Source organism: Melanostigma gelatinosum, assembly GCF_949748355.1.
Source record: "Melanostigma gelatinosum genome assembly, chromosome: 11".
In the NCBI taxonomy this organism is placed as follows: Eukaryota; Metazoa; Chordata; class Actinopteri; order Perciformes; family Zoarcidae; genus Melanostigma; species Melanostigma gelatinosum.
Genome location: NC_136644.1, coordinates 3,429,655 through 3,457,507, shown reverse-complemented (window position 1 = coordinate 3,457,507; position 27,853 = coordinate 3,429,655). Strand labels below are relative to the sequence as shown.

General features: G+C 42.9%; 1 protein-coding gene and 1 long non-coding RNA gene across 3 annotated transcripts; one reads left to right on the top strand and one right to left on the bottom strand.

Annotated features, from left to right (window-relative positions):
* The first annotated feature begins 16 nt into the window (after positions 1-16).
* Positions 17-27,426, top strand: LOC306784944 (MAPK regulated corepressor interacting protein 2-like). Of its 2 annotated transcripts, none has more exons than XM_079279142.1 (5): positions 17-843; positions 1,027-1,096; positions 1,774-1,893; positions 3,040-3,130; positions 24,280-27,426. In XM_079279142.1, exons 1-4 carry the CDS (start codon positions 729-731, stop codon positions 3,125-3,127), a joined length of 393 nt encoding a protein of 130 aa, XP_079135268.1. In that variant the 5' UTR covers positions 17-728; the 3' UTR covers positions 3,128-3,130; positions 24,280-27,426. The 2 variants fall into 2 exon arrangements, with proteins under 2 accessions (XP_079135268.1, XP_079135269.1); XM_079279143.1 differs by having other exon boundaries at positions 1,774-1,907.
* On the bottom strand, positions 7,636-14,066 carry LOC306784949. Its single transcript, XR_013772389.1, has 5 exons — positions 13,686-14,066; positions 8,712-8,779; positions 8,340-8,579; positions 8,150-8,215; positions 7,636-8,033 (listed from the first exon to the last, which is right to left on the bottom strand). It is a non-coding gene; the product is annotated as an uncharacterized lncRNA (long non-coding RNA).
* Positions 27,427-27,853: the final 427 nt, after the last annotated feature.

The window sequence follows — 27,853 nt, the reverse complement described above, 5'->3', positions numbered from 1 at the left end:
GATGCATTTACAGGATGTCAAATAGCGCATTAATTAATCACACATGTTGTTGATGTGTCATATCACAGCCATATTATTAGCATAATGTCCATCAATACTGAATATAAGTCCTCGAAAGACTGGACGTATTCAATTAACAAGTTATGTTTTAAGTGGTCAAAGGAGTGTTTTATTTTGGAAACTCAGTCCGGAAGTCACGTGCTTCATTGTGGCCGGCTTGACACGCTGGCCGAGCATCGTAGCTTTCCGTCCTGATGAAAATATCAAAGTGTGCGTTGTTCTTGTGTTCTGTCAGGGAGCGGGGGGGCCGCGGTCAGTCCCGTGGCATCAGCGGGGCGTAGACCGTAGAGTGTCCGGGCCCGGAGTGTCACTGTCCCCGGACGTGAGGAACCACAAGGTCCCACCTCCGAGTGACGGATCCCCCCACCCCACCCCCACCGGCCTCTGGAGCCGCTCTCTCCTTGGATGACCTACACGCAACCTCTCGTAGTAGCAGCGGACGTCGGTTCACGACAGCGGAACACCGGCTGCTCACTCGGAGGTGCAACAGTATCGACTACACAGCGGGCGACAAGTCAAAGAGTCTCTTGCAGGCTGCAGGCCGACCGTGGAGCCGCTGACCCGGGGAAGAAACAAATAAGAAATCAAGCTGCGAATCTGTCTTTTCCGTCGTTGTTGCGTCAGGGGGAGCCGGCAGAGGACCGCGAGGTAATCGGTGTGCTCACCCGATGGTTCATAAGACAGAGCGGTCTTCACTCACAGACACGACAGAATATCTTGGCGTTCACATGATGTACACGATCACCAGAGGTCCCAGCAAACTCGTGACTCAACGGAGGACAGGTTGGTGAATGTGTATCCCTTATCTAAAAGCATGACGCAATCATTGATTTCCTCATTAAAGGGGGAAGTTTTGGGGCATTGCAACGGTTGACACGGTCCAATGTTTTCACGCAGCGCGTTTCCATGTAACCCGTTGATTTCACAGCGTAACATCAACACACTCTTGAACTGTGTCTCCTAAAGGTCCCACACAGCAGATCGAGAGCAAGTTCGGCGACTTGAAGCTCAAGCCGACGTCTTGGCTCTCATCGAAGTAAGTAACGTCAGCGGCTCCACGTCCTGTCATGGTGTGTGTTTTTATTTCATTTTTCTTCATTTTTTGCAAGATCCTTTACGCCGGCTGTTTGAGCCACTTGGGGCCCAACAGCACGTGCTCCGTCAGCGCGATCACGTAACGCATCGGGGACTAACGTGTCTGCACCCATTATCGGACGCAGACTGTTCCTGCAGTTTGTTTTCAAGCCCCGGCTGTTCTCTCTGCTGTGACCGTGTGTTCAATGCAATGCAATTATCATATTATTACAATAAGCACCACAACCTACATCCTACAGTTGAATCAATGTCATTAACATGATAACTTTACTGAAAGTAGGATGTTTTTATTGGGTGTCCCTAATAAACTGGTAACTGAGTGTATGTCCAGTACAGTACTTCAGGTGAATTTGACTGCAGTAAAAGTGTCAACAGCGTTTTAAAACTCGCAAGCACTAAAATGTAGGTTTTTAGGGTCTCTGATAAAACTTGAAGTTCTTCTTTGTTTTGTCAAATGATTCTGTCCCGCGGTGAAGAATGACCCGTCATTCCTCTGACCAATCAGCATCATTTGTGTTTTCTCCATCCCTGTGAGGTGGAACTCTTGTGTTTTGTTGCGATGCCTGCTGATCCAATCCCCAAGCAGGCTTCATTTGTCTCCGTCTGATCTCTCCGCAGCTCTCCGTCCCCAAAGATTGTGTTCAACCGTCTGAACGGGAAGCGCTACCACGGTGCAGCCACACAGACGCCCGCAAGCCCAGCGGAGGGATTCACGCCTGCACATAAAGAGAACGTCAGGTTTGTGTGTGAAGGTGAGATGTGTGTGTGTGTGTGTGTGTGTCGGACTGGGACATCGGGGTGGGCAGATAATCTCCTGCTTTCTCTCGGTCTCATTCATTTTCTTACTCCTTTACCTCAACTTCCTGACTGAGCAGCAGGTGTAAATGAATGACTTGCTGAGCTGAGTCAGCATGAATCAGTTATCTGTGTTCCTCCTGGAGTGCAGCCAGTACAGACCGCTCTGTGGTGTCCTTTTGTGACTTTGTCACCTATAGCGGAAAACCTGTCTATCGAGTTGTTCCGAGATAGAAAACCTGATGAGTGTCACAGCGAGAAGAATGCAACACATGTTTAGAAAGCCTAATAACAAATAAGATGTTGGGGTGTGTATCAGCCGGCATCAGCAATCTCTGGCTACTTCTTTCTATTTACTCATCACTTCTTTGTGCATGTTTTACTGAGTCAGTCATAATCCGTTGTGATTTTATTGTTATATTATTATACGAGGGCTTTGCATCTTCTATAATAGTCGTTTAATACTCCACTTATATCAACTGAGACACTATAGGGTCATGTTTGTATTATTAATACTAATAATTATTATATACTGAAAGAGCTTACGTTGTTATTTGTAGCCGACAGCATCAGGATGCTGGTACATATTATGCACCAGGACAGAGAGACACATCTGATTCTCCACATATAATAAAAGATGATGGGGATATTGAGATTCGGGATCCTTCTCTAAGAAATTTAGAAGCGTGTTTTTCTTTTAAAACGCGGGTGCTGCCATATTATTCATTCTAACCCTAGAGGCTTTTCGAGTTTGACGCTGGAAAACCTTCACATTTTAGCAAATAAAACACAAAACATGGACCAGTTTAGTCTTCGTGTAACTATTTATGTTACCTTCAAGTGGACAGTGCTATACAGATGCAGTCTCAAAGTCAGCTGCTGCTTTGATGCAGTGGCTACTTTATTTGTGATGGAACATGTTTTTGCATTTCAGGGTCAAGTTCAGAAATGTAGACAGAAAAGAAAGAAACGTTAAAGTGTAACTTCACCCCAAAAGTCCGCGCACTGCAAAACATGCGTCGACAAATACGACAGCTACAGCAGCTTAGGAAACTGTGTGTGTGTGTGTGTGTGTGTGTGTGTTCGCAGGAGGTGGAGCAGAAGCTGGGAGACGGCGAGTCAGCTGACAGCCAGGGGCCCGTTCAGTACACCGAGAAGACTCCCAGTGCTGCAATGAAGAGTGAGTACCTCCAGCTCCACTATTTTAATCAGCACACTGTTCCCACTCACTCACTTGCTAAAAGCCTTCAAAGAGCACAAGACAATATGCCGGTCTGATGGTTAATTGACCTGTAGCTGTAATATTTGGATTACAGTATCAGAGTAAAACTAATTAACCGCACCGACCTCTGAGCGACTCTTCAGGCTGCTCCTCTTGGGTCTGAAGAGGACATCCTTACAGTCCAGTTTGAGGTCTGAGTCCACGCGAGGCATCTTGGCTGGCCAGAACACCGACGATGAGGATGATGAGTATACAGAGGAGACTCTCCTGAGGAAGGCTGCTGCAGCAGTGGTGGTCGCTGGTCCCAAGCCCCAAACACAGAACCCGAGCCTCCAGGCGGCCAGCGTATTTATAGCAAAGGGGGGCCCAGCTCAGCCCCGGCCCCCATGGCTTTATTTGGGCCTGGACTCTCTCCCCTCTATCCCCCTTGCTCTCTTTCTCCCTCCACTCCTCCGGCGTCCTCTCTCTCCCCCCTCTCCTTCAGCAGAGTGGCAGGAGCAGCAGTGGCCAGGCGCCTGACGCATACACACACTCCCTCTTACACCCACATACATGATAGAATTGTAGTGGGTTGTGTGCTGCAGTGCTGAAGAGCACACCTGCTGTCCAGTTGGGGCATTGCTCCCTGAGCTAATGGCAGACAGCATAGAGAGAGAACAGGGGGAGGGGGAGGGGGAGTGGTAAGTAATTCATTAGTCTTGGATTGTGGGCAATTGGGTGTTGTAACACTTTTCTTTGTAATTGTGTTTTCATATTCATCTTTCCTTGATCAAATGTGTTTTTTTAATAGTTAATACATCTGTTTCATATTTTGTTTCACAATTACATAAACTATTCACATGAAAGACAAGAAAATACATCAAAGTTTAACCATTTAGTGCACCTGCAGCTGTGATCCCTTCTGTTTAGAGCGTATCGCATAGTCTATTCTTACATTTTCTATTCTAAAAGATCCCTTCCTCTCAAAAATGTGTGTGGAAATCTTCCAGTGCGCATACACTGAGAGTGGACTGGGAGACATCTTTCATGCTAAATTAACATAACAGTTTGAAGTGAAATCATAGAAATAAAAATGATGGGCATGAAGGCAAGTTGTTTTGAAAAATTACACAATATTTTTCAAGCTCCACTCCACGGAATTTAGAATGCAGAGTTGCCATGGTGACATCTGATTTGACATTTGATGTTCTAGAACTTGTGATGTCATAAATGTATTACATCACATGTGACTTTGATGTTCTAGAACTAGAATTGATGACATCACATTCTTAGAGTCTATATAAATGATATTTCTCTAGACAGAATCACACACCCACAGCAAGATAAGCACCTCTGAATATACTCAACTTGGATACTATTTGGAAACATTTGATAGGAAAAATGTCCATTCATGATTCAGATGAATGGGATGAATCAACTGACTCAGATGGATTCTCAGACACAGACAGCTCCAGTGATGAGAGCGCAGACTCTTCACAAAAACCAATTCAGATACTAGAGCATAACATACTCTGCAACAAGTCTGTACAATACCTTGTTTTAGACTTAATTGGACAAGGATGTTTTGGCAAAGTTGCCAAGTGTATCAATTTAACAACATACGAGACTGTAGCCATCAAGATCAACAAAGATGTTGAAGATCACGTCAGAGAAGTGAAAATGCTGGAACAACTCAGGACCCTTGACCCAGAGAAAAACAACTTGGTGACATTCAAAGACAGTTTCACATTCGAAGGCATGTCTTGCATCGCCTTCCAGAAACTGGACATGAGCCTTTGGGATTTGATGTATGAGAGACAGTCACACCTGACCCTTCATGAAATCCGCCTCATAACAAGTCAGCTACTTGTGGCATTTGAAGCCCTGAAGGGTATCGGCATCATTCACACAGACCTGAAAGCTGACAATGTTATGCTCGTCAACCACCAGGATGAGCCCTTCAGGCTGAAATTAATTGACTTTGGTTTGGCCAGGTCAGTATCAGAAGTAAGAGAAGGAATGCTTGTGCAACCTTGTGCATGCAGAGCTCCAGAGGTGACCTTGGGCCTCCCCATATCTGGAGCCATCGACATGTGGGCACTGGGCTGTCTCCTGGCAAAAATGTACTACGGCCGGAACCTCTTCACTGACTACTCATCATACAACGTAATGAAAACTGTTTGCCATCTACTTGGCCAGCCAGAAGACCACCTGCTGATTGCTGGAATGTACTCCAACCAGTATTTCAACAGGGAGGACTCCTCTCCCAATTCAAGATGGAGACTAAAGACATCAGAAGAGTACGAGGAGGCAACCGGTATCCAGCCAATTTCAAAGTGGAGTTTCGACACTGGCAAAACTTTGGATGAAACAATAGAGTTCTACTCAATTGTAAATAATTGTGTTGAAAAGGAAGACTTATTGGCATTTTTAAATCTCCTAAAACGGTTGCTCGATCCAAATGCTGCAACAAGAATCACCCCCGGTCAAGCCCTAAACCATCGTTTTGTTACAATGGCTCACCTGGTAGATCACATGGACACCTCTTATGCAAATGCTGCCTATGATTTGATGCTCGTCTCCCCCCCATATGATTCAGATGAATGGGATGAATCAACTGACTCTTCACAAGAACCAATTCAGAGACTAGAGCATAACATACTCTTTAACAAGTCTGTACAATACCTTGTTTTAGACTTAATTGGAGAAGGATGTTTTGGCAAAGTTGCCAAGTGTATCAATTTAACAACATACGAGACTGTAGCCATCAAGATCAACAAAGACGTTGAAGATCACGTCAGAGAAGTGAAAATGCTGGAACAACTCAGGACCCTTGACCCAGAGAAAAACAACTTGGTGACATTCAAAGACAGTTTCATATTCGAAGGCATGTCTTGCATCGCCTTCCAGAAACTGGACAGGAGCCTTTGGGATTTGATTATTGGGAGACAGTCACACCTGACCCTTCATGAAATCCGCCCCATAACACGTCAGCTACTTGTGGCATTTGAAGCCCTGAAGGGTATCGGCATCATTCACACAGACCTGAAATCTGACAATGTTATGCTCGTCAACCACCAGCATGAGCCCTTCAGGCTGAAATTAATTGACTTTGGTATGGCCAGGTCAGTATCAGAAGTAAGAGAAGGAATGATTGTGCAACCTCGTGCATGCAGAGCTCCAGAGGTGACCTTGGGCCTCCCCATATCTGAAGCCATCGACATGTGGGCACTGGGCTGTCTCCTGGCAGAAATGTACTACCGCCGGAACCTCTTCAATGGCACAACATCATACAACGTAATGAAGACTGTTTGCCATCTACTCGGCCAGCCAGAAGACCACCTGCTGAACGCTGGAATGTACACCAACCAGTATTTCAACAGGGAGCACTCCTCTCCCAATTCAAGATGGAGACTAAAGACATCAGAAGAGTACGAGGAGGCAACCGGTATCCAGCCAATTTCAATGTGGAGTTTCGACACTGGCCAAACTTTGAATGAAACAATAGAGTTCTACTCAATTGTAAATAATTGTCTTGAAAAGGAAGACTTATTGGCATTTTTAAATCTCCTAAAACGGTTGCTCGATCCAAATGCTGCAACAAGAATCACCCCCGGTCAAGCCCTAAACCATCGTTTTGTTACAATGGCTCACCTGGTAGATCACATGGACACCTCTTATGCAAATGCTGCCTATGATTTGATGCTCGTCTCCCCCCCATATGATTCAGATGAATGGGATGAATCAACTGACTCTTCACAAGAACCAATTCAGATACAAGTGCATTGATTGGTCTATCACTGAAAGGGGAAGTGAATTCCTTCTTCAGATGTTTCGACTAATTTACATGGCTCACCTGGTGGATCACTTGTACTTGATGTACATGTGATCTACCAGTTGAGCAATCACATTCTTTTGTATCTGAATTTAATGCCGTGGCTCACCTGGTAGATCACATGTACTTGGTGTACATGTGATCTACCAGGTGAGCCATGACATTCTTTTCCATGACTTTCTGTTGATCCCCTGAATTAGTTTAGCCTGAGGTTTTCTCCGGGTTCTCCGGTTTCCCTCAAAAAATTAATAGGTTATGTTGATTGGTCTATCACTGAAAGGGGAAGTGAATTCCTTCTTCAGATGTTAAGACTAATTTACATTCTTTCATAAAAATACATACACTTTTGGGCGTTTTCTGGTTTCATCCCACAGCCCAAAGTTGTCTGTGTCAGCTTTAAGAAAATAGTGATGTGGCCTAATAAAAAAGAAAAATATATATATATATTTATAGTGATTTATGATTAGTTATTAGGCATTAAATTCAGATATTCATGGGAAAGAATGTCGTGGCTCACCTGGTAGATCACATGTACTTGGTGTACATGTGATCTACCAGGTGAGCCACGACATTCTTTTCCATGACTTTCTGTTGATCCCCTGAATTAGTTTAGCCTGAGGTTTTCTCCGGGTTCTCCGGTTTCCCTCAAAAAATAAATAGGTGATGTTGATTGGTCTATCACTGAAAGGGGAAGTGAATTCCTTCTTCAGATGTTAAGACTAATTTACATTCTTTCATAAAAATACATACACTTTTGGGCGTTTTCTGGTTTCGTCCCACAGTCCAAAGTTGTCTGTGTCAGCTTTAAGAAAATAGTGATGTGGCCTAATAAAAAAGAAAAATATATATATATATATTTATATATATATATATATGGTGGTGGCAAATGCCGATATGGAACTGAAATGCAGAATAGAATGAGATTGGCATAAGATGGGCTGGTGGGCATGCGGCTGGGCTTGGAAGATGCGATGGCACAACAGCATCCATGGCATCCAAGATGGCACTGCTGAACCTCCAGAGACGTACAGAACATTCTTTGACAACCTGAAATATACAGCAGAAGAAATATTATGGACATCCTTGCTACACAAACGCTAGCCATACTATTATGATCATGAATATTTCCGTGTTTTTCAGCAAATAAATGAAACCTCACAAACCTGCTGATGAACAAGCCTCCTCTTGGGTGCATCGCAAGACTGTTCTGGTTTCCCCAAATTATGTCTCTGTAATGACAAAAGCATTCCTCATATTAAACGCGTGTCTCCTTTGACCATTACATGCTTCCATGTTAACGCTATACACTTGTCTGCACAATCAGCTACAAAATTACAGTCTGCAATCATTTACCTTCTTGCCACATCCAGCAAATGTCAACTCAGAAGGGTCTGGTCGGCGTGGCACGTGGCGGACCTCTCCCTTCACGACCACCTTTGGCGAGATCCTGCGAGCAGGAGGCGATGTCTTTGGAGAAACATCTGGCTTCTTGGTAGAAACAGGATCCAGCACCTTCCTCAGCAGGTGGTCATGTGCAGCCGGAAAGAACGCCTTTGCCAAGATGGGCATCCCGTCAGAGTCACTCAAATGCACCTACAAAGCAATAACAGAGAAATGACTGAACACATAACCTACGAATCAATATAAATCTGCCATGAATTGATTGCTATAATCTATAAACAACAATACATCACACTTCTGCACATGTCAACCTATTTTACTGACGCTGTCTTTGTACCACAGCTGGAGGTCGTTCATAGGAAACTGCTCAGCAACAGACCAGTACCGGACACCTTAACATGAGAAGAAAAAGCCAGAGTTACCAAAAAGGCCTAAATGATTTTCAACAGTCTTTTTTGACAGAAAACAAGATGTAGACAAAACAATTAGCACACACACACACACCACCACACATCACAGCCAGCCACACTATCTAACACATCAGCATCAATTTCAAAGACACTCCTATTCCTCTGAACAATTGTTTTGACGGAAAGTTTGGAGCCATCAGTATATTTGATTTTACCAGTCATATAAAACTGTACAAATGTTTCAAATGTTTTGGGTTTTAGCTGGGCGTCGACTCGATATGGTACAAATAACTGAAGTCTACTCTGATAAAATTCTTCTGGACACTTTGTTTCAGAAAAACGCGCATAACGTACAACTGCATCTGGTGATCGTGTTCTTTTGGTTCTGTATCCTAAGTTGTTGCTCAAACCAATTTTTGTTTGAGAGTTTTCGTTTTTAGACAACATTCTATATTCTGATGCAAATGTTGCCAAACATGTTATTAAAGGTGTCACCTTTTGGCCTATTTTTATATCGTTCACCTGTACCAGGCATCCACATATCTTCTGATGTCAGCTCTTTGTGTTTCGCCTTTTCCTTTAAGACATTTAATGGCAAACTCATTTTAACCACATTATCCCCTGTTGGGACAAATACAACTTTTCTGGAACATTCTTTAAGATGCAAATTCATAACTCTATAGGCTGCCTCTTGAGCACAAACATCTCTATTGTGCAAGTATACACAGTGTTGGGATCTAAAGGAGCGTGTTTGGGTTATCAGCATTTAAGAAACTCTTGACATCAATAGAATTATTAATGTATGTAACAATTATTAATGTTTATTAATAACAACGGGGCACCACCCTGCGAACAGGGACCAATAACCAAACGATAAAACTAAGTCTCATAATTAGTAGTCACTCATAATGTCAATAGTCTGCGTATGACTATACATTCAGTGACAGTGAAGGTTTTAAGTTCGAGCACAGGCTACTACATACAGTTTTATCAAATACATATGCACAAGTAATCACAGACGACTGCTCCTTAAAGTATAACAGAGTTTATTAAATCAAAATAATAAATGATCAAATCAATTAATATTGCAACCAACAAACGTTATCATACAATTTTATATGCCTAAACTAAAGAATGAATAAAATGGATGAGGGTTGTTGTGGAATATTTCTATGAATAGTCGGGAGAAGAGTGTCAAAGTGTTATCAAATCAATGTCAAATGAAACAGAGTCTGGATGAACGATCAAAGTTGTAATAGTCAATTTATTTGCTTGCAAGCAAAGAGAACACAGTCTCACAGATACATCACCGTCATCTGCAAGAGGTGCTCTCACGACACATTCAAATGCATGGACATTTATACCCAGCCAGCATGCTGTTATCTTGGTTCGCAAACAAGAATAAACAGAAGAAGGAAACCAGTCAAGGCAGATATTTTTCTTTGAAGCATAGTGTCCTGTCTTTACGATAACCTGAAGGCACTTTATGGCCTGTTTACAAACCCCTTTGTTATCAGTTTGCCCCACAATAAACCATGGATACACCCAGCCAGATGCGTCCTTTGATGTCACTGTGACCTGGTCAAAGAGTTAAGTCACAGTATTGCAGAGACGGAATGAACCTGTGAACCATCACACATCATATATGCCTGCAGAGGGTCATGCCCTTCAGCTGATGCCCATCAAGGGAAATACCGCAATCATGACCCCTGTGTGTGTCCCCGTCTTTAAAGACAGAAACAATGCACAGGAACAAACAGATAACAAGACACCTGGATGCAGAACTGATAGAATCATCAACGAAAAAGTGTTTGAGGCCTGCACAGTTAAAGTCTTACATTCTTTAACCCTAAAGCAGTAGACTGACATATTCTTTTATTTATTATATTGATTGACCCATACCTCATCAACTTGCCTCTTCAGCACGTGTATTTTTCCCCATACATTTGTAGGCAGCTTCAAAAGTATCCTGAGTCAAACCTAGACTGTCAAACAATTGATTCACAGAATCAGATTTCACTGACTCATCTGAGAGAGCAGTTTTTAATTTTGACATCAACTCTTTCGCAGCAACCCTTTTTTGTTTATTTGTTTCTTGATTTTGATTGACACACTGACACTGTCAAGTCATTTGCATTCATTTCATCACAGTTGCATGCTTTTGGGCTATCATCTTCAGGTGAACTGCGACATATGAACGTGCGATTGGAAGGTGGTCTTGGAAAACCAAATCGACAAGCAGTATTCTTTTTTCTACACGTTTTGGAATGTCTTTTGGAATGCTGCTGCACAGATGTTACAATGTCTAACAAGAACTCATCATGTGATGGTAATCCACATGTGATATACTTGTCAATAAACTGAATCACCTCATCATCTGTGTTTTTATCTATTTGAGGTGCATTCTCGATCCAGAATAAACAATGCACATGTGGTGAACCACGTTGTTGAAATTCAACACGATAAAAAAAGTCTGTCATCTTTCCTATTGGATTCAATGGAGACCTAAGTACTTCCTTCAAATAGATATGCCAGCGATAATCAAACATCCGTGCTGCAGTAACAGGATTACAACTCAAGAGCTCACACTTGTCGGCCCACTGTAAATCTTCTGCAGTTTGCGTTCTACCCTGTTGTTTCAATGAACTAGAAATGAGATTTGGCCATCGCATATCTGCAGATGAAAATGAACCAAACCACGTTGGGAGACCCATTTGTCGAACACATGCCACCAAATCTTTTTTAGCTCCCTGCCAAAATGCTGGAGTACCACGAATAGGTTTAAGGAATCGATACCCTTCATCAGTCTCCATCTTGAATTGGGAGAGCAGTGCTCCCTGTTGAAATACTGGTTGGTGTACATTCCAGCATTCAGCAGGTGGTCTTCTCGCTGGCCGAGTAGATGGCAAACAGTCTTCATTACGTTGTATGATGTTGTGCCATTGAAGAGGTCCCGGCCGCAGTACATTTCTGCCAGGACACAGCCCAGTGCCCACATGTCGATGGCTCCAGATATAACTCTGCTGTGCAGTACATCCGTGCGTTTCAGTTCCAGCTAGAGGTCCTTTTCAGAATTACCCTATTCTTCTTAACTTTTTCATTCCCTGCGAACTTGTTCTGGAGATCCACTCGGGTCCGTCCAAACGTTTTTAAGAGCACCGTAGCTTGCAAGTGTCCCGCCGTACTTTGGTGTCGTGTAGCGGCTTTGCTCAGGCAGCTTAATGTCCTTCTTGAGAAAGGCGTTCCCAGTAACTCCGCCACTAAATCAGCTTCTCGTCCTTCTGCCATTTGATGTTAAAAAAACGAAGCGAAGTAACAAAAACCAAAAATGCCATAATTTCTTCCATATCTTTCCACTTGAACTCTGACTGCTAACAACCTCAGTTCTGCTAGCAAGCACAAGTTTCACTTTAGTCACGTGCTCGCCCACTGACCAATCACAGCACACTCTGCAGCGCCTGCACCTGGACATGAGCGGTACGTAATGCTGACGTCATTATAGGCCGCTAGCCGCCGCTGACACGTCAAAGAATACGCCCAACATGTCAAACTAAAGATCTGATTGGTTGAAGACTATGACAATCAACCATATTGTCCCCATGTACTTTAATCTGCACTGGCCGCAGAGCCGAGTCTGCAGGCCTCTGGCATAGACACACACAGAGGTGAGATCTGAGAGCAACTGAGGAAGACAGTAGCTGTGCAATGAGAAAATAAGACAATGGGAAAAATATATTTATAAATTATAATACATGTAGTGCATTTAAGAAAAATTATTAAATTATAAAATAAATTATAATAATTTTCTTTTTTAAAAATATAAATAGCTTTGTGATTCTGTTTAGGCCAGCAGAGAAGGCCTTGCAGGCCCTGACGGCCCGCCACTGCAGTATAGTATAGTCAGACATCAAAGTGGGTCACAAACCACGCCTCCATCAGGTTTTATTGACTATTGCTCTTGGCTACACCCACACTGGGAAGGGACGCTTGCAAAAGAAAGCCAATAAAACCTGATACAATAGAAATAATTGTTTGTGAAACCGACTTCCACCTTCCACCCCAGATCTAGTGCCACCACACCAGTATCAGGATCTTGGGTCGGTACCAGTCCCTGATCTAGTGACACATTGCTGAGTCGAGGAAGTAGCGAGTATACAACGACAAGGAGAGGTTTGTGTTGTCCCTGAGAGCTAAACCAGTGGGTGATTAGAGACACGGTGGCCTGTTCTACTGGTGTAAAACGAAAATGACTAAATCCATTCTGATCGAAACCTTTTTTTTTTACATTTTTTTTAAAATCTCTGCTTCTCCTCCCCTTTTGTTGTTTTCTATGCTTGTGGACAGTTGTTGTTTACCTCTGTCTGGTACAGGCTAGCCTTGTTTCCTGTCACCTTTAAGAAGGTCACTCTGCTGTTACATGCTCACAGTCAAGGTAGCGTTTTTGCTCACCAAAGTACAAAGGCAGTGTACACCTACTGGCTTACATGGGACAAGACAACAATGAGACTCGCACATATTGAATTACAGTGAGCGTGCACTTTACAGCTTTAGTGAGGCACTTTCAAGCATATGGGGTTGATTAATGTCATTTCTGTTGTTGCTCTGTGAATAGATATGTACATTTTTCATCTTTAATCATGACTAGCAAACAGGGTTAGAAGGCCCCACAATACTGCCCCCACACCCACCTTCCACCCCCTTGTAATACTAGTTAATATATTTATATTGCCTCACCAACAATAGAGGTGTATGGGTAAATAGACTTTCTGAATGCAGCAGTAAACAGAGCACGCTCCTCTTGGGAAATATGCCGGTCTGATGGTTAATTGACCTGTAGCTGTAATATTTGGATTACAGTATCAGAGTAAAACTAATTAACCGCACCGACCTCTGAGCGACTCTTCAGGCTGCTCCTCTTGGGTCTGAAGAGGACATCCTTAAAGTCCAGTTTGAGGTCTGAGTCCACGCGAGGCATCTTGGCTGGCCAGAACACCGACGACCAGGATGAGGATGATGAGTATACAGAGGAGACTCTCCTGAGGAAGGCTGCTGCAGCAGTGGTGGTCGCTGGTCCCAAGCCCCAAACACAGAACCCGAGCCTCCAGGCGGCCAGCGTATTTATAGCAAAGGGGGGCCCAGCTCAGCCCCGGCCCCCATGGCTTTATTTGGGCCTGGACTCTCTCCCCTCTATCCCCCTTGCTCTCTTTCTCCCTCCACTCCTCCGGCATCCTCTCTCTCCCCCCTCTCCTTCAGCAGAGTGGCAGGAGCAGCAGTGGCCAGGCGCCTGATGCATTACACACTCTAGCACACACACACACACACACACACACACACTCCCTCTTACACCCACATACATGATAGAATTGTAGTGGGTTGTGTGCTGCAGTGCTGAAGAGCACACCTGCTGTCCAGTTGGGGCATTGCTCCCTGAGCTAATGGCAGACAGCATAGAGAGAGAACAGGGGGAGGGGGAGGGGGAGTGGTAAGTAATTCATTAGTCTTGGATTGTGGGCAATTGGGTGTTGTAACACTTTTCTTTGTAATTGTGTTTTCATATTCATCTTTCCTTGATCAAATGTGTTTTTTTTAATAGTTAATACATCTGTTTCATATTTTGTTTCACAATTACATAAACTATTCACATGAAAGACAAGAAAATACATCAAAGTTTAACCATTTAGTGCACCTGCAGCTGTGATCCCTTCTGTTTAGAGCGTATCGCATAGTCTATTCTTACATTTTCTATTCTAAAAGATCCCTTCCTCTCAAAAATGTGTGTGGAAATCTTCCAGTGCGCATACACTGAGAGTGGACTGGGAGACATCTTTCATGCTAAAGTAACATAACAGTTTGAAGTGAAATCATAGAAATAAAAATGATGGGCATGAAGGCAAGTTGTTTTGAAAAATTACACAATATTTTTCAAGCTCCACTCCACGGAATTTAGAATGCAGAGTTGCCATGGTGACATCTGATTTGACATTTGATGTTCTAGAACTTGTGATGTCATAAATGTATTACATCACATGTGACTTTGATGTTCTAGAACTAGAATTGATGACATCACATTCTTAGAGTCTATATAAATGATATTTCTCTAGACAGAATCACACACCCACAGCAAGATAAGCACCTCTGAATATACTCAACTTGGATACTATTTGGAAACATTTGATAGGAAAAATGTCCATTCATGATTCAGATGAATGGGATGAATCAACTGACTCAGATGGATTCTCAGACACAGACAGCTCCAGTGATGAGAGTGCAGACTCTTCACAAAAACCAATTCAGATACTAGAGCATAACATACTCTGCAACAATTCTGTACAATACCTTGTTTTAGACTTAATTGGAGAAGGATGTTTTGGCAAAGTTGCCAAGTGTATCAATTTAACAACATACGAGACTGTAGCCATCAAGATCAACGAAGATGTTGAAGATCACGTCAGAGAAGTGAAAATGCTGGAACAACTCAGGACCCTTGACCCAGAGAAAAACAACTTGGTGACATTCAAAGACAGTTTCACATTCGAAGGCATGTCTTGCATCGCCTTCCAGAAACTGGACAGGAGACTTTGGGATTTGAAGTGTGGGAGACAGTTACACCTGACCCTTAATGAAATCCGCCCCATAACACATCAGCTACTTGTGGCATTTGAAGCCCTGAAGGGTATCGGCATCATTCACACAGACCTGAAAGCTGACAATGTTATGCTCGTCAACCACCAGCATGAGCCCTTCAGGCTGAAATTAATTGACTTTGGTTTGGCCATGTCAGTATCAGAAGTAAGAGAAGGAATGATTGTGCAACCTTGTGCATACAGAGCTCCAGAGGTGACCTTGGGCCTCCCCATATCTGAAGCCATCGACATGTGGGCACTGGGCTGTGTCCTGGCAGAAATGTACTACGGCCGGAACCTCTTCAGTGACGACTCATCATACCACGTAATGAAAACTGTTTGCCATCTAGTCGGCCAGCCAGAAGACCACCTGCTGAATGCTGGAATGTACACCAACCAGTATTTCAACAGGGAGCACTCCTCTCCCAATTCAAGATGGAGACTAAAGACATCAGAAGAGTACGAGGAGGCAACTGGTATCCAGCCAAATTCAAAGTGGAGTTTCGACACTGGCCAAACTTTGGATGAAGCAACAGAGTTAGCCTCAAATTTTCGTATTTCTGTTGAAAAGGAAGACTTAATGGCATTTTTAAATCTCCTAAAACGGTTGCTCGATCCAAATGCTGCAACAAGAATCACCCCCGGTCAAGCCCTAAACCATCGTTTTGTTACAATGGCTCACCTGGTAGATCACATGGACACCTCTCATGCAAATGCTGCCTATGATTTGATGCTCGTCTCCCCCCCATATGATTCAGATGAATGTGATAAATCAACTGACTCAGATGGATTCTCAGACACAGACAGCTTCAACGATGAGAGCGCAGACTCTTCACAAGAACCAATTCCGATACTAGAGCATAACATACTCTGCAACAATTCTGTACAATACCTTGTTTTAGACTTAATTGGAGAAGGAGGTTTTGGCAAAGTTGCAGAGTGTATCAATTTAACAACATACGAGACTGTAGCCATCAAGATCAACGGAGATGTTGAAGATCACGTCAGAGAAGTGAAAATGCTGGAACAACTCAGGACCCTTGACCCAGAGAAAAACAACTTGGTGACATTCAAAGACAGTTTCACATTCGAAGGCATGTCTTGCATCGCCTTCCAGAAACTGGACAGGAGCCTTTTGGATTTGATGTATGAGAGACAGTCACACCTGACCCTTAATGAAATCCGCCACATAACACATCAGCTACTTGTGGCATTTGAAGCCCTGAAGGGTATCGGCATCATTCACACAGACCTGAAAGCTGACAATGTTATGCTCGTCAACCACCAGCATGAGCCCTTCAGGCTGAAATTAATTGACTTTGGTTTGGCCATGTCAGTATCAGAAGTAAGAGAAGGAATGATTGTGCAAGCTTGTACATACAGAGCTCCAGAGGTGACCTTGGGCCTCCCCATATCTGAAGCCATCGACATGTGGGCACTGGGCTGTGTCCTGGCAGAAATGTACTACCGCCGGAACCTCTTCACTGGCTACTCATCATACAACGCAATGAAGACTGTTTTCCATCTAGTCGGCCAGCCAGAAGACCATCTGCTGAATGCTGGAATGTACACCAACCAGTATTTCAACAGGGAGCACTCCTCTCCCAATTCAAGATGGAGACTAAAGACATCAGAAGAGTACGAGGAGGCAAACGGTATCCAGCCAATTAAAGTTTTGAGTCTCGACACTGGCCAAACTTCGGATGAAACAATAGAGTTCTACTCAATTGTAAATAATTGTCTTGAAAAGGAAGACTTACAGGCATTTTTAAATCTCCTAAAACGGTTGCTCGATCTAAATGCTGCAACAAGAATCACCCCCGGTCAAGCCCTAAACCATCGTTTTGTTACAATGGCTCACCTGGTAGATCACATGGACACCTCTCATGCAAATGCTGCCTATGATTTGATGCTCGTCTCCCCCCCATATGATTCAGATGAATGTGATAAATCAACTGACTCAGATGGATTCTCAGACACAGACAGCTCCAGCGATGAGAGCGCAGACTCTTCACAAGAACCAATTCAGATACAAGTGCATGACATACTCTGCAACAAGTCTGTACAATACCGTGTTTTAGACTTAATTGGAGAAGGATGTTTTGGCAAAGTTGCCAAGTGTATCAATTTGACAACATCCGAAACTGTAGCCATCAAGATCAACAAAGACGTTAAATATCACGTCAGAGAAGTGAAAATGCTGGAACAACTCAGGACCCTTGACCCAGAGAAAAACAACTTGGTGACATTCAAAGACAGTTTCATATTCGAAGGCATGTCTTGCATCGCCTTCCAGAAACTGGACAGGAGCCTTTTGGATTTGATGCGTGAGAGACAGTCACACCTGACCCTTAATGAAATCCGCCCCATAACACGTCAGCTACTTGTGGCATTTGAAGCCCTGAAGGGTATCGGCATCATTCACACAGACCTGAAAGCTGACAATGTTATGCTCGTCAACCACCAGCATGAGCCCTTCAGGCTGAAATTAATTGACTTTGGTTTGGCCATGTCAGTATCAGACGTAAGAGAAGGAATGATTGTGCAACCTCGTGCATACAGAGCTCCAGAGGTGACCTTGGGCCTCCCCATATCTGAAGCCATCGACATGTGGGCACTGGGCTGTCTCCTGGCAAAACTGGACTGCTGCCGGGACCTCTTCAGTGACGACTCATCATACCACGGAATGAAAACTGTTTGCAATCTAGTCGGCCATCCAGAAGACCACCTGCTGAATGCTGGAATGTACACCAACCAGTATTTCAACAGGGAGCACTCCTCTCCCAATTCAAGATGGAGACTAAATACATCAGAAGAGTACAAGGAGGCAACCGGTATCCAGCCAAATTCAAAGTGGAGTTTCGACACTGGCCAAACTTTGGATGAAGCAACAGAGTTAGCCTCAAATTTTCGTATTAGTGTTGAAAAGGAAGACTTAATGGCATTTTTAAATCTCCTAAAACGGTTGCTCGATCCAAATGCTGCAACAAGAATCACCCCCGGTCAAGCCCTAAACGATTGTTTTGTTACAATGGCTCACCTGGTAGATCTTCCAACTCCACAACAACCAATTCAGATACAAGAGCATGACATACAAACAACATGCAACAAGTCTGTACAATACCATGTTTTAGACTTCATTATAGAAGGATGTTTTCGCACAGTTGCCAAAGTTGCCAAAGTTGCCAAGTGGATCACATCATGGCTCACCTGGTAGACATTCTTTTGTATCTGAAACGAATGCCGTGGCTCACCTGGTAGATCACATGTACCTGGTGTACATGTGATCTACCAGGTGAGCCATGATATTCTTTTCCATGAGTTGATCCCCTGAATTAGTTTAGCCTGAGGTTTTCTCCGGGTTCTCCGGTTTCCCTCAAAAAATAAATAGGTTATGTTGATTGGTCTATCACTGAAAGGGGAAGTGAATTCCTTCTTCAGATGTTAAGACTAATTTACATGGCTCACCTGGTGGATCACATGTACTTGATGTACATGTGATCTACCAGTTGAGCCATCACATTCTTTTGTATCTGAATTTAATGCCGTGGCTCGACATCAGAAGAGTACAAGGAGGCAACCGGTATCCAGCCAATTTCAAAGTGGAGTTTCGACACTGGCCAAAGTTTGGATGAAGCAACAGAGTTAGCCTCAAATTTTCGTATTTGTGTTGAAAAGGAAGACTTAATGGCATTTTTAAATCTCATAAAACGGTTGCTCGATCTAAATGCTGCAACAAGAATCACCCCCGGTCAAGCCTAAACCATTGTTTTGTTACAATGGCTCACCTGGTAGATCTTCCAACTCCACAACAACCAATTCAGATACAAGAGCATGACATACAAGCAACATGCAACAAGTCTGTACAATACCATGTTTTAGACTTCATTATAGAAGGATGTTTTCGCACAGTTGCCAAAGTTGCCAAGTGGATCACATCATGGCTCACCTGGTAGACATTCTTTTGTATCTGAAACGAATGCCGTGGCTCACCTGGTAGATCACATGTACCTGGTGTACATGTGATCTATCAGGTGAGCCATGATATTCTTTTCCATGAGTTGATCCCCTGAATTAGTTTAGCCTGAGGTTTTCTGCGGGTTCTCCGGTTTCCCTCAAAAAATAAATAGGTTATGTTGATTGGTCTATCACTGAAAGGGGAAGTTAATTCCTTCTTCAGATGTTAAGACTAATTTACATGGCTCACCTGGTGGATCACATGTACTTGATGTACATGTGATCTACCAGTTGAGCAATCACATTCTTTTGTATCTGAATTTAATGCCGTGGCTCACCTGGTAGATCACATGTACTTGGTGTACATGTGATCTACCAGGTGAGCCATGACATTCTTTTCCATGACTTTCTGTTGATCCCCTGAATTAGTTTAGCCTGAGGTTTTCTCCGGGTTCTCCGGTTTCCCTCAAAAAATAAATAGGTTATGTTGATTGGTCTATCACTGAAAGGGGAAGTTAATTCCTTCTTCAGATGTTAAGACTAATTTACATGGCTCACCTGGTGGATCACATGTACTTGATGTACATGTGATCTACCAGTTGAGCCATCACATTCTTTTGTATCTGAATTTAATGCCGTGGCTCACCTGGTAGATCACATGTACTTGGTGTACATGTGATCTACCAGGTGAGCCATGACATTCTTTTCCATGACTTTCTGTTGATCCCCTGAATTAGTTTAGCCTGAGGTTTTCTCCGGGTTCTCCGGTTTCCCTCAAAAAATAAATAGGTTATGTTGATTGGTCTATCACTGAAAGGGGAAGTTAATTCCTTCTTCAGATGTTAAGACTAATTTACATGGCTCACCTGGTGGATCACATGTACTTGATGTACATGTGATCTACCAGTTGAGCCATCACATTCTTTTGTATCTGAATTTAATGCCGTGGCTCACCTGGTAGATCACATGTACTTGGTGTACATGTGATCTACCAGGTGAGCCATGACATTCTTTTCCATGACTTTCTGTTGATCCCCTGAATTAGTTTAGCCTGAGGTTTTCTCCGGGTTCTCCGGTTTCCCTCAAAAAATAAATAGGTTATGTTGATTGGTCTATCACTGAAAGGGGAAGTTAATTCCTTCTTCAGATGTTAAGACTAATTTACATGGCTCACCTGGTGGATCACATGTACTTGATGTACATGTGATCTACCAGTTGAGCCATCACATTCTTTTGTATCTGAATTTAATGCCGTGGCTCGACATCAGAAGAGTACAAGGAGGCAACCGGTATCCAGCCAATTTCAAAGTGGAGTTTCGACACTGGCCAAAGTTTGGATGAAGCAACAGAGTTAGCCTCAAATTTTCGTATTTGTGTTGAAAAGGAAGACTTAATGGCATTTTTAAATCTCATAAAACGGTTGCTCGATCTAAATGCTGCAACAAGAATCACCCCCGGTCAAGCCTAAACCATTGTTTTGTTACAATGGCTCACCTGGTAGATCTTCCAACTCCACAACAACCAATTCAGATACAAGAGCATGACATACAAGCAACATGCAACAAGTCTGTACAATACCATGTTTTAGACTTCATTATAGAAGGATGTTTTCGCACAGTTGCCAAAGTTGCCAAGTGGATCACATCATGGCTCACCTGGTAGACATTATTTTGTATCTGAAACGAATGCCGTGGCTCACCTGGTAGATCACATGTACCTGGTGTACATGTGATCTATCAGGTGAGCCATGATATTCTTTTCCATGAGTTGATCCCCTGAATTAGTTTAGCCTGAGGTTTTCTGCGGGTTCTCCGGTTTCCCTCAAAAAATAAATAGGTTATGTTGATTGGTCTATCACTGAAAGGGGAAGTTAATTCCTTCTTCAGATGTTAAGACTAATTTACATGGCTCACCTGGTGGATCACATGTACTTGATGTACATGTGATCTACCAGTTGAGCAATCACATTCTTTTGTATCTGAATTTAATGCCGTGGCTCACCTGGTAGATCACATGTACTTGGTGTACATGTGATCTACCAGGTGAGCCATGACATTCTTTTCCATGACTTTCTGTTGATCCCCTGAATTAGTTTAGCCTGAGGTTTTCTCCGGGTTCTCCGGTTTCCCTCAAAAAATAAATAGGTTATGTTGATTGGTCTATCACTGAAAGGGGAAGTTAATTCCTTCTTCAGATGTTAAGACTAATTTACATGGCTCACCTGGTGGATCACATGTACTTGATGTACATGTGATCTACCAGTTGAGCCATCACATTCTTTTGTATCTGAATTTAATGCTGTGGCTCACCTGGTAGATCACATGTACTTGGTGTACATGTGATCTACCAGGTGAGCCATGACATTCTTTTCCATGACTTTCTGTTGATCCCCTGAATTAGTTTAGCCTGAGGTTTTCTCCGGGTTCTCCGGTTTCCCTCAAAAAATAAATAGGTTATGTTGATTGGTCTATCACTGAAAGGGGAAGTTAATTCCTTCTTCAGATGTTAAGACTAATTTACATGGCTCACCTGGTGGATCACATGTACTTGATGTACATGTGATCTACCAGTTGAGCCATCACATTCTTTTGTATCTGAATTTAATGCCGTGGCTCACCTGGTAGATCACATGTACTTGGTGTACATGTGATCTACCAGGTGAGCCATGACATTCTTTTCCATGACTTTCTGTTGATCCCCTGAATTAGTTTAGCCTGAGGTTTTCTCCGGGTTCTCCGGTTTCCCTCAAAAAATAAATAGGTTATGTTGATTGGTCTATCACTGAAAGGGGAAGTTAATTCCTTCTTCAGATGTTAAGACTAATTTACATGGCTCACCTGGTGGATCACATGTACTTGATGTACATGTGATCTACCAGTTGAGCCATCACATTCTTTTGTATCTGAATTTAATGCCGTGGCTCACCTGGTAGATCACATGTACTTGGTGTACATGTGATCTACCAGGTGAGCCATGACATTCTTTTCCATGACTTTCTGTTGATCCCCTGAATTAGTTTAGCCTGAGGTTTTCTCCGGGTTCTCCGGTTTCCCTCAAAAAATAAATAGGTTATGTTGATTGGTCTATCACTGAAAGGGGAAGTTAATTCCTTCTTCAGATGTTAAGACTAATTTACATGGCTCACCTGGTGGATCACATGTACTTGATGTACATGTGATCTACCAGTTGAGCCATCACATTCTTTTGTATCTGAATTTAATGCCGTGGCTCACCTGGTAGATCACATGTACTTGGTGTACATGTGATCTACCAGGTGAGCCATGACATTCTTTTCCATGACTTTCTGTTGATCCCCTGAATTAGTTTAGCCTTAGGTTTTCTCCGGGTTCTCCGGTTTCCCGCAAAAAATAAATAGGTGATGTTGATTGGTCTATCACTGAAAGGGGAAGTGAATTCCTTCTTCAGATGTTAAGACTAATTTACATTCTTTCATAAAAATACATACACTTTTGGGCGTTTTCTGGTTTCGTCCCACAGTCCAAAGTTGTCTGTGTCAGCTTTAAGAAAATAGTGATGTGGCCTAATAAAAAAGAAAAAAATATATATATATTTATAGTGATTTATGATTAGTTATTGTAATTGAGAATTTAGGAAAAATTCAAAGTGTTTTATGATGCAAGGCATCTCAAAGTGATTTGCTTCTAAAGGTCAACAGAGAACAAAAGTTATGATGAACTCATTTGTAACTTTAGTACAGTAGTACGGTGTAACATGCTCCCAAAGCAAGAGTCTGTCCATTCATGGATAAAGGCTGTGGTCTCACTGATCACTTTTCTCTTCTTGGAGAATGCCATGTGAAATAACTTCTCTGACACGTAAAACTCCTACTCTTGTGTGTGTTTGTTTGCATGTGCGTCTGTGTATTGTTGTCATCCCGCAGCGTTTCCGTCTCTCAGTTTCTCATCTGCGCCACGGAGAGCACCCAATCCAACCCAATTTGAGACCTTATAGTGTCAGATAAAGGTGGCTAAAGAAAGGAAATAAAGATTAAACACTCCCCTCCTACAGTTGTCAGTTTTCAAGTTGTTGAGTAATTATTTATATTTAAACTAATTCCAATATAAATTCCTTCATTTGACATTTACAGTGACATTTAATGCACATGTACAGTACCCCTAGGAATGTACATGTGCATCTGTTTCCTAGCATGTATAACTGTTAGCACAAAGTGAGACCAGTAGATGTCAGCATAGCGGAGGAAAACAGCTGCCAAATAAATAGCAGAATGAGTGCCAGGGCCAAAGCTCGAGTTAAAGTGTGTCCTGGCAACAAGAGGTTCCTTTGAGATATGCATGTCTCTCGCTGCCTTTACAGCCCTGTTATATTGTTTCTAACTAGGGTTTCTTCGTATCGTGCCCTTGCTGGAAGAAGTTATTCCTGAATGCATCACAAAATGAGAAAATGAACTTTTTCCACATGCATGCGCTCATTTCCTGCACTGCAAGGTTGTGTAACAAAGGCTTAAACTGAAGGGTTTATTCAGCAGGACATTTCAGTGAAAAGTCTTAATTTCCATATGAATAAAGGAATCAAGTGAAGTAAAAGTAATTCGATTTAAATGAATTGGTAACAAATTGACTGAAACGAAATAAAGTCTTCAGTGGAAATAAATTGCTCTCAATTAAAAGTAAGAACAAGAAACATTTTTTAAATAGAGCACTTTTGTATTCCAAACTTAAATTGCTCTTTGACATAAATACACAACGGTATGTATCTTTAAATAATTCTGTAATCACAATTGGCGCTGGATCTACAATACCATCCTCCTCAACCGCCTATCTGACCTTCTAGGGGTCACTGGCACCGCCCTCTCCTGGTTTTCATCCTACCTCCATAACAGGGAACAGTTTGTTTCCATCAACGGCTCTATTTCCCCCCTAGCCCCAGTCAATCATGGCGTGCCCCAAGGCTCTGTGCTTGGCCCCCTCCTCTTCACCATCTACATGCTCCCCCTCGGCAAGATCATCCGCCATCATGGACTGAACTTCCACTGCTATGCTGATGACACTCAAATCTATCTCAGTACTACTCCATCCTCCCAGTTCCCCCCTCAGTCCCTTGTCAACTGCCTGCATGAAATAAAAACCTGGATGTCATCAAATCTCCTCAAACTCAACACCAAGAAGACAGAGCTCATGGTTGTGGCACCCAAGGCGCTGCTCCGGAAGGTTGGTGACTTCATCCTCGAGGTTGACGGCTGCTCCATCTCCCCATCTCCTGAAGTCCGCAACCTGGGTGTCATCCTGGACTCCACCCTTTCCTTCGAGTCCCACATCAAGTCCGTCACCAAAACTGCTTTTTTCCATCTCCGGAACATTGCCAGACTCCGACCGTCACTCTCGGAGTCTGTTGCTGAAACCCTGGTCCATGCGTTTGTCACCTCCCGCTTGGACTACTGCAATGGTGTCCTGTTCGGGGTACCCAACAAAACCCTGGACAGGCTCCAGTATGTACAAAACTCTGCTGCCAGGGTTCTCACGCACACAAAGCCCTGACAGCACATCACCCCCACCCTCATCAACCTCCACTGGCTCCCGGTCAAGTCCCGCATCTCATACAAGATCCTCCTCCTCACCTACAAGTCCCTCCATGCCCATGCCCCCCAGTACCTATCGGACCTCCTCCGCCCACATGTCCCTCCCCGGAACCTGCGGTCTTCAGACTCTGGCCTGCTTGCCACCACCCGCACCAAACTGCGAACCTTCGGGGACAGAGCTTTCAGTGTGGCAGCCCCCACCCTCTGGAACTCTCTCCCTGCGGTGATCCGCAACATCTCCACTCTGGACGCCTTCAAAAGGGCCCTCAAGTCCCATCTGTTCGCCAAGGCTTTCAGCCCCTAGTTTACTTGTTCTGTTTTTCTGACTGTTTGTCTAAACTGTTTTTGTCTAAACTGTTACTCTTGTAAAGCGGCCTTGGGTCCCCTGAAAGGCGCTATATAAATTAAAGTTATTATTATTATTATTATGCCTCATTAATATATAACTGATGAGGTCAGAATAATCCACAGCTATGAGGTAAACCGCATATGAACCCACTGCTCTTTAACCCCTTGTGCATGTCACACTGAACTGCATTGATAAGAAGGTTCTGAATGAGATAAGTCTTAAAGCCTTTTAGGGCATTAAAACTGATAAAAGAACATTTTGGCCTCATCTCTGTGCATTGCATATATCCTGTGTCGCGGTGGAGTCTAAGGTGTTCCTCTGAATTATAGCTTGAGGTGGAAAGTAGGTGAAAGTTCAACAAGTAGCTGTCTCTGTATATGTACATGCATGTTTTACTGCCTGTGTGGTATGGGTCACTCTCTGTGTGGAATATACATTACCTGTAATATTCAACTTAATGTCTAGGAACTTGTCATCAAAAACACTTTGTTACTTTTGTCATCATATGACACCATGAAGTTTGTGGTTTCCAGTGAAATCTCTCAACTATCGGATGAATTTCTGTAGAAACATTCACGTCACCCTCAGAATTTGTCGTCTCGTGCTTTCCTAATCCAAATGGGGATTTGGACCAGCAACCCTTTGGTTTCCAAGCCAAATCCCCACAGACAGAGCTACTGTGAAGTCTTAATCATATGCACACATTTTTTTTTTTTTTACAGTATTTATTTGACAATCACTATGTTCAACACTTATCTATTATGCATGTTTGTAGGCACTGAACAGAATCACATCATTTGTCTCTGCCTTGTAAAGCGTCTTTGAGTGTCATGAAAAGCGCTATATAAATAAAATGTATTATTATTATTATTAATCAAACGTTCTGTATTCACCAACTCAGGACTTTGCATTTGTCTGTCGAGACCTGAAGTATGGTGTCATACACTGCGTCTGTGCCTTTTACTCAATGACGGCCGTTCATCTGGTGGAAACTACCTAGACTAATATTTAAGAGTAATATAAGTAGTAATTTCATATCTTTGACAAATGCCGATATGGAACTGAAATGCAGAATAGAATGAGATTGGCATAAGATGGGCGACTGTAGCTAAGTGGACAGCAGATCCGCCGACCCTCAATCAGAGGGTCGGCGGTTCAATCCCCGGCTCTGCTCGTCGCATGTCAATGTGTCCTTGAGCAAGACACAAGCTTCATATTGTACATGCACCATACAACACAGTGTTGTCAATATACATTTTGAAATGAACATTGTTCCTCAGAAATTATGTGCTCTTCGTCTGAGGAACATCATTTGGTTTCATTGTAAGCAGACCCGGACTTCTGCACTCCGCTGTATCTGTAGAGCAGACACCAGTGAGTCCAGGACCATTTCCGGTTTCTTCTGTCAAAGCTTCTGTACTCCTGTTGAGCTACGTAATGAGGAAGTGGAATTGGTCTCGAGCAATATTTAGAAGCACAGTGATGTATGCAGAAATATAGCACAAGGTGTAGCTAACACCAACAACGTCTACTTGTGCAGGTAAGTTGTAGCGGTGAGCCCTCTTCTGCAATTTCAGGGGCCTAGAATTTGAAAACCTGAATGGAATGCAGCCATTATTAACTGTGTTTGACGAGGTAATTTTGCCATTATATCGGTGTCCAGACTCAACGGTGCTCTGAAATAAATGGATAAAAAAACCTTGACTCCTTCGGTCTTTGACCCAGCTGTCAACCTCATCTGCGACTCCATTTGATATATTCTGAATTCACTCTAAACGGACTTGACAATTGAATGGTTTCATATGTTGGAATATGTGTTTGTGGTGAGGCAGAGTGGGCGGTAGAGTGGAAGGATTTTATAAATGCAGGGGACACCAACTGGGTCCCTAGAGATTGGTTGTTTCATCTGACATCCTGCAGCAAGGCCCTTTGCAGAGGTATACTCTAAAACAGGGGTGGGCAATTATCTTTTCCATGGGGCCACATGAGAAACAGAAAATATTATGGAGGGCCAGGCCAAAAGGCTGAACTCAATTCTGCATAATATTAATTATATTTCTTTGTAAAAGCAGTATATAGCATTGTTTTGACAAGCTGGTAAGACTGGTAAGAGTACTGCATGTTATGATTAAGCAATGAAAAAACGAGGTTGTCTTACAAAAAATGTAATTTATTCAATAAAACACCAAAACAAACTAAATGTGAACGTTTTTACCATTTGTGACTCATATTAGTGATCATTTTCAGGCACATTCACCCCAAAACACATTTTGAGTTCCATATACTGTTGGAAAGAGGTTCTTAGCGTTCTAAAGACACCACAATATTGTCTTTGTACTCCAAATAGTAAGATACATCATATTATAACGATTGTCACTGAACTGTGATTTTGGGAAAAAGGCCTCCAAAGAAAGTGTCCCAGTTCACTGCTAATTGGTGCCTTTACATGCCAGCATTTCCACCTCATCTGATTTTTCTCAGTTCTTTTTTCTTGTTCAGTGAGAGAAATCTAGTCTCTGTTGGGCTTTCACAAGTGCATCAAAGTCAGGTTGAATGTCTGAGGTGGAGAT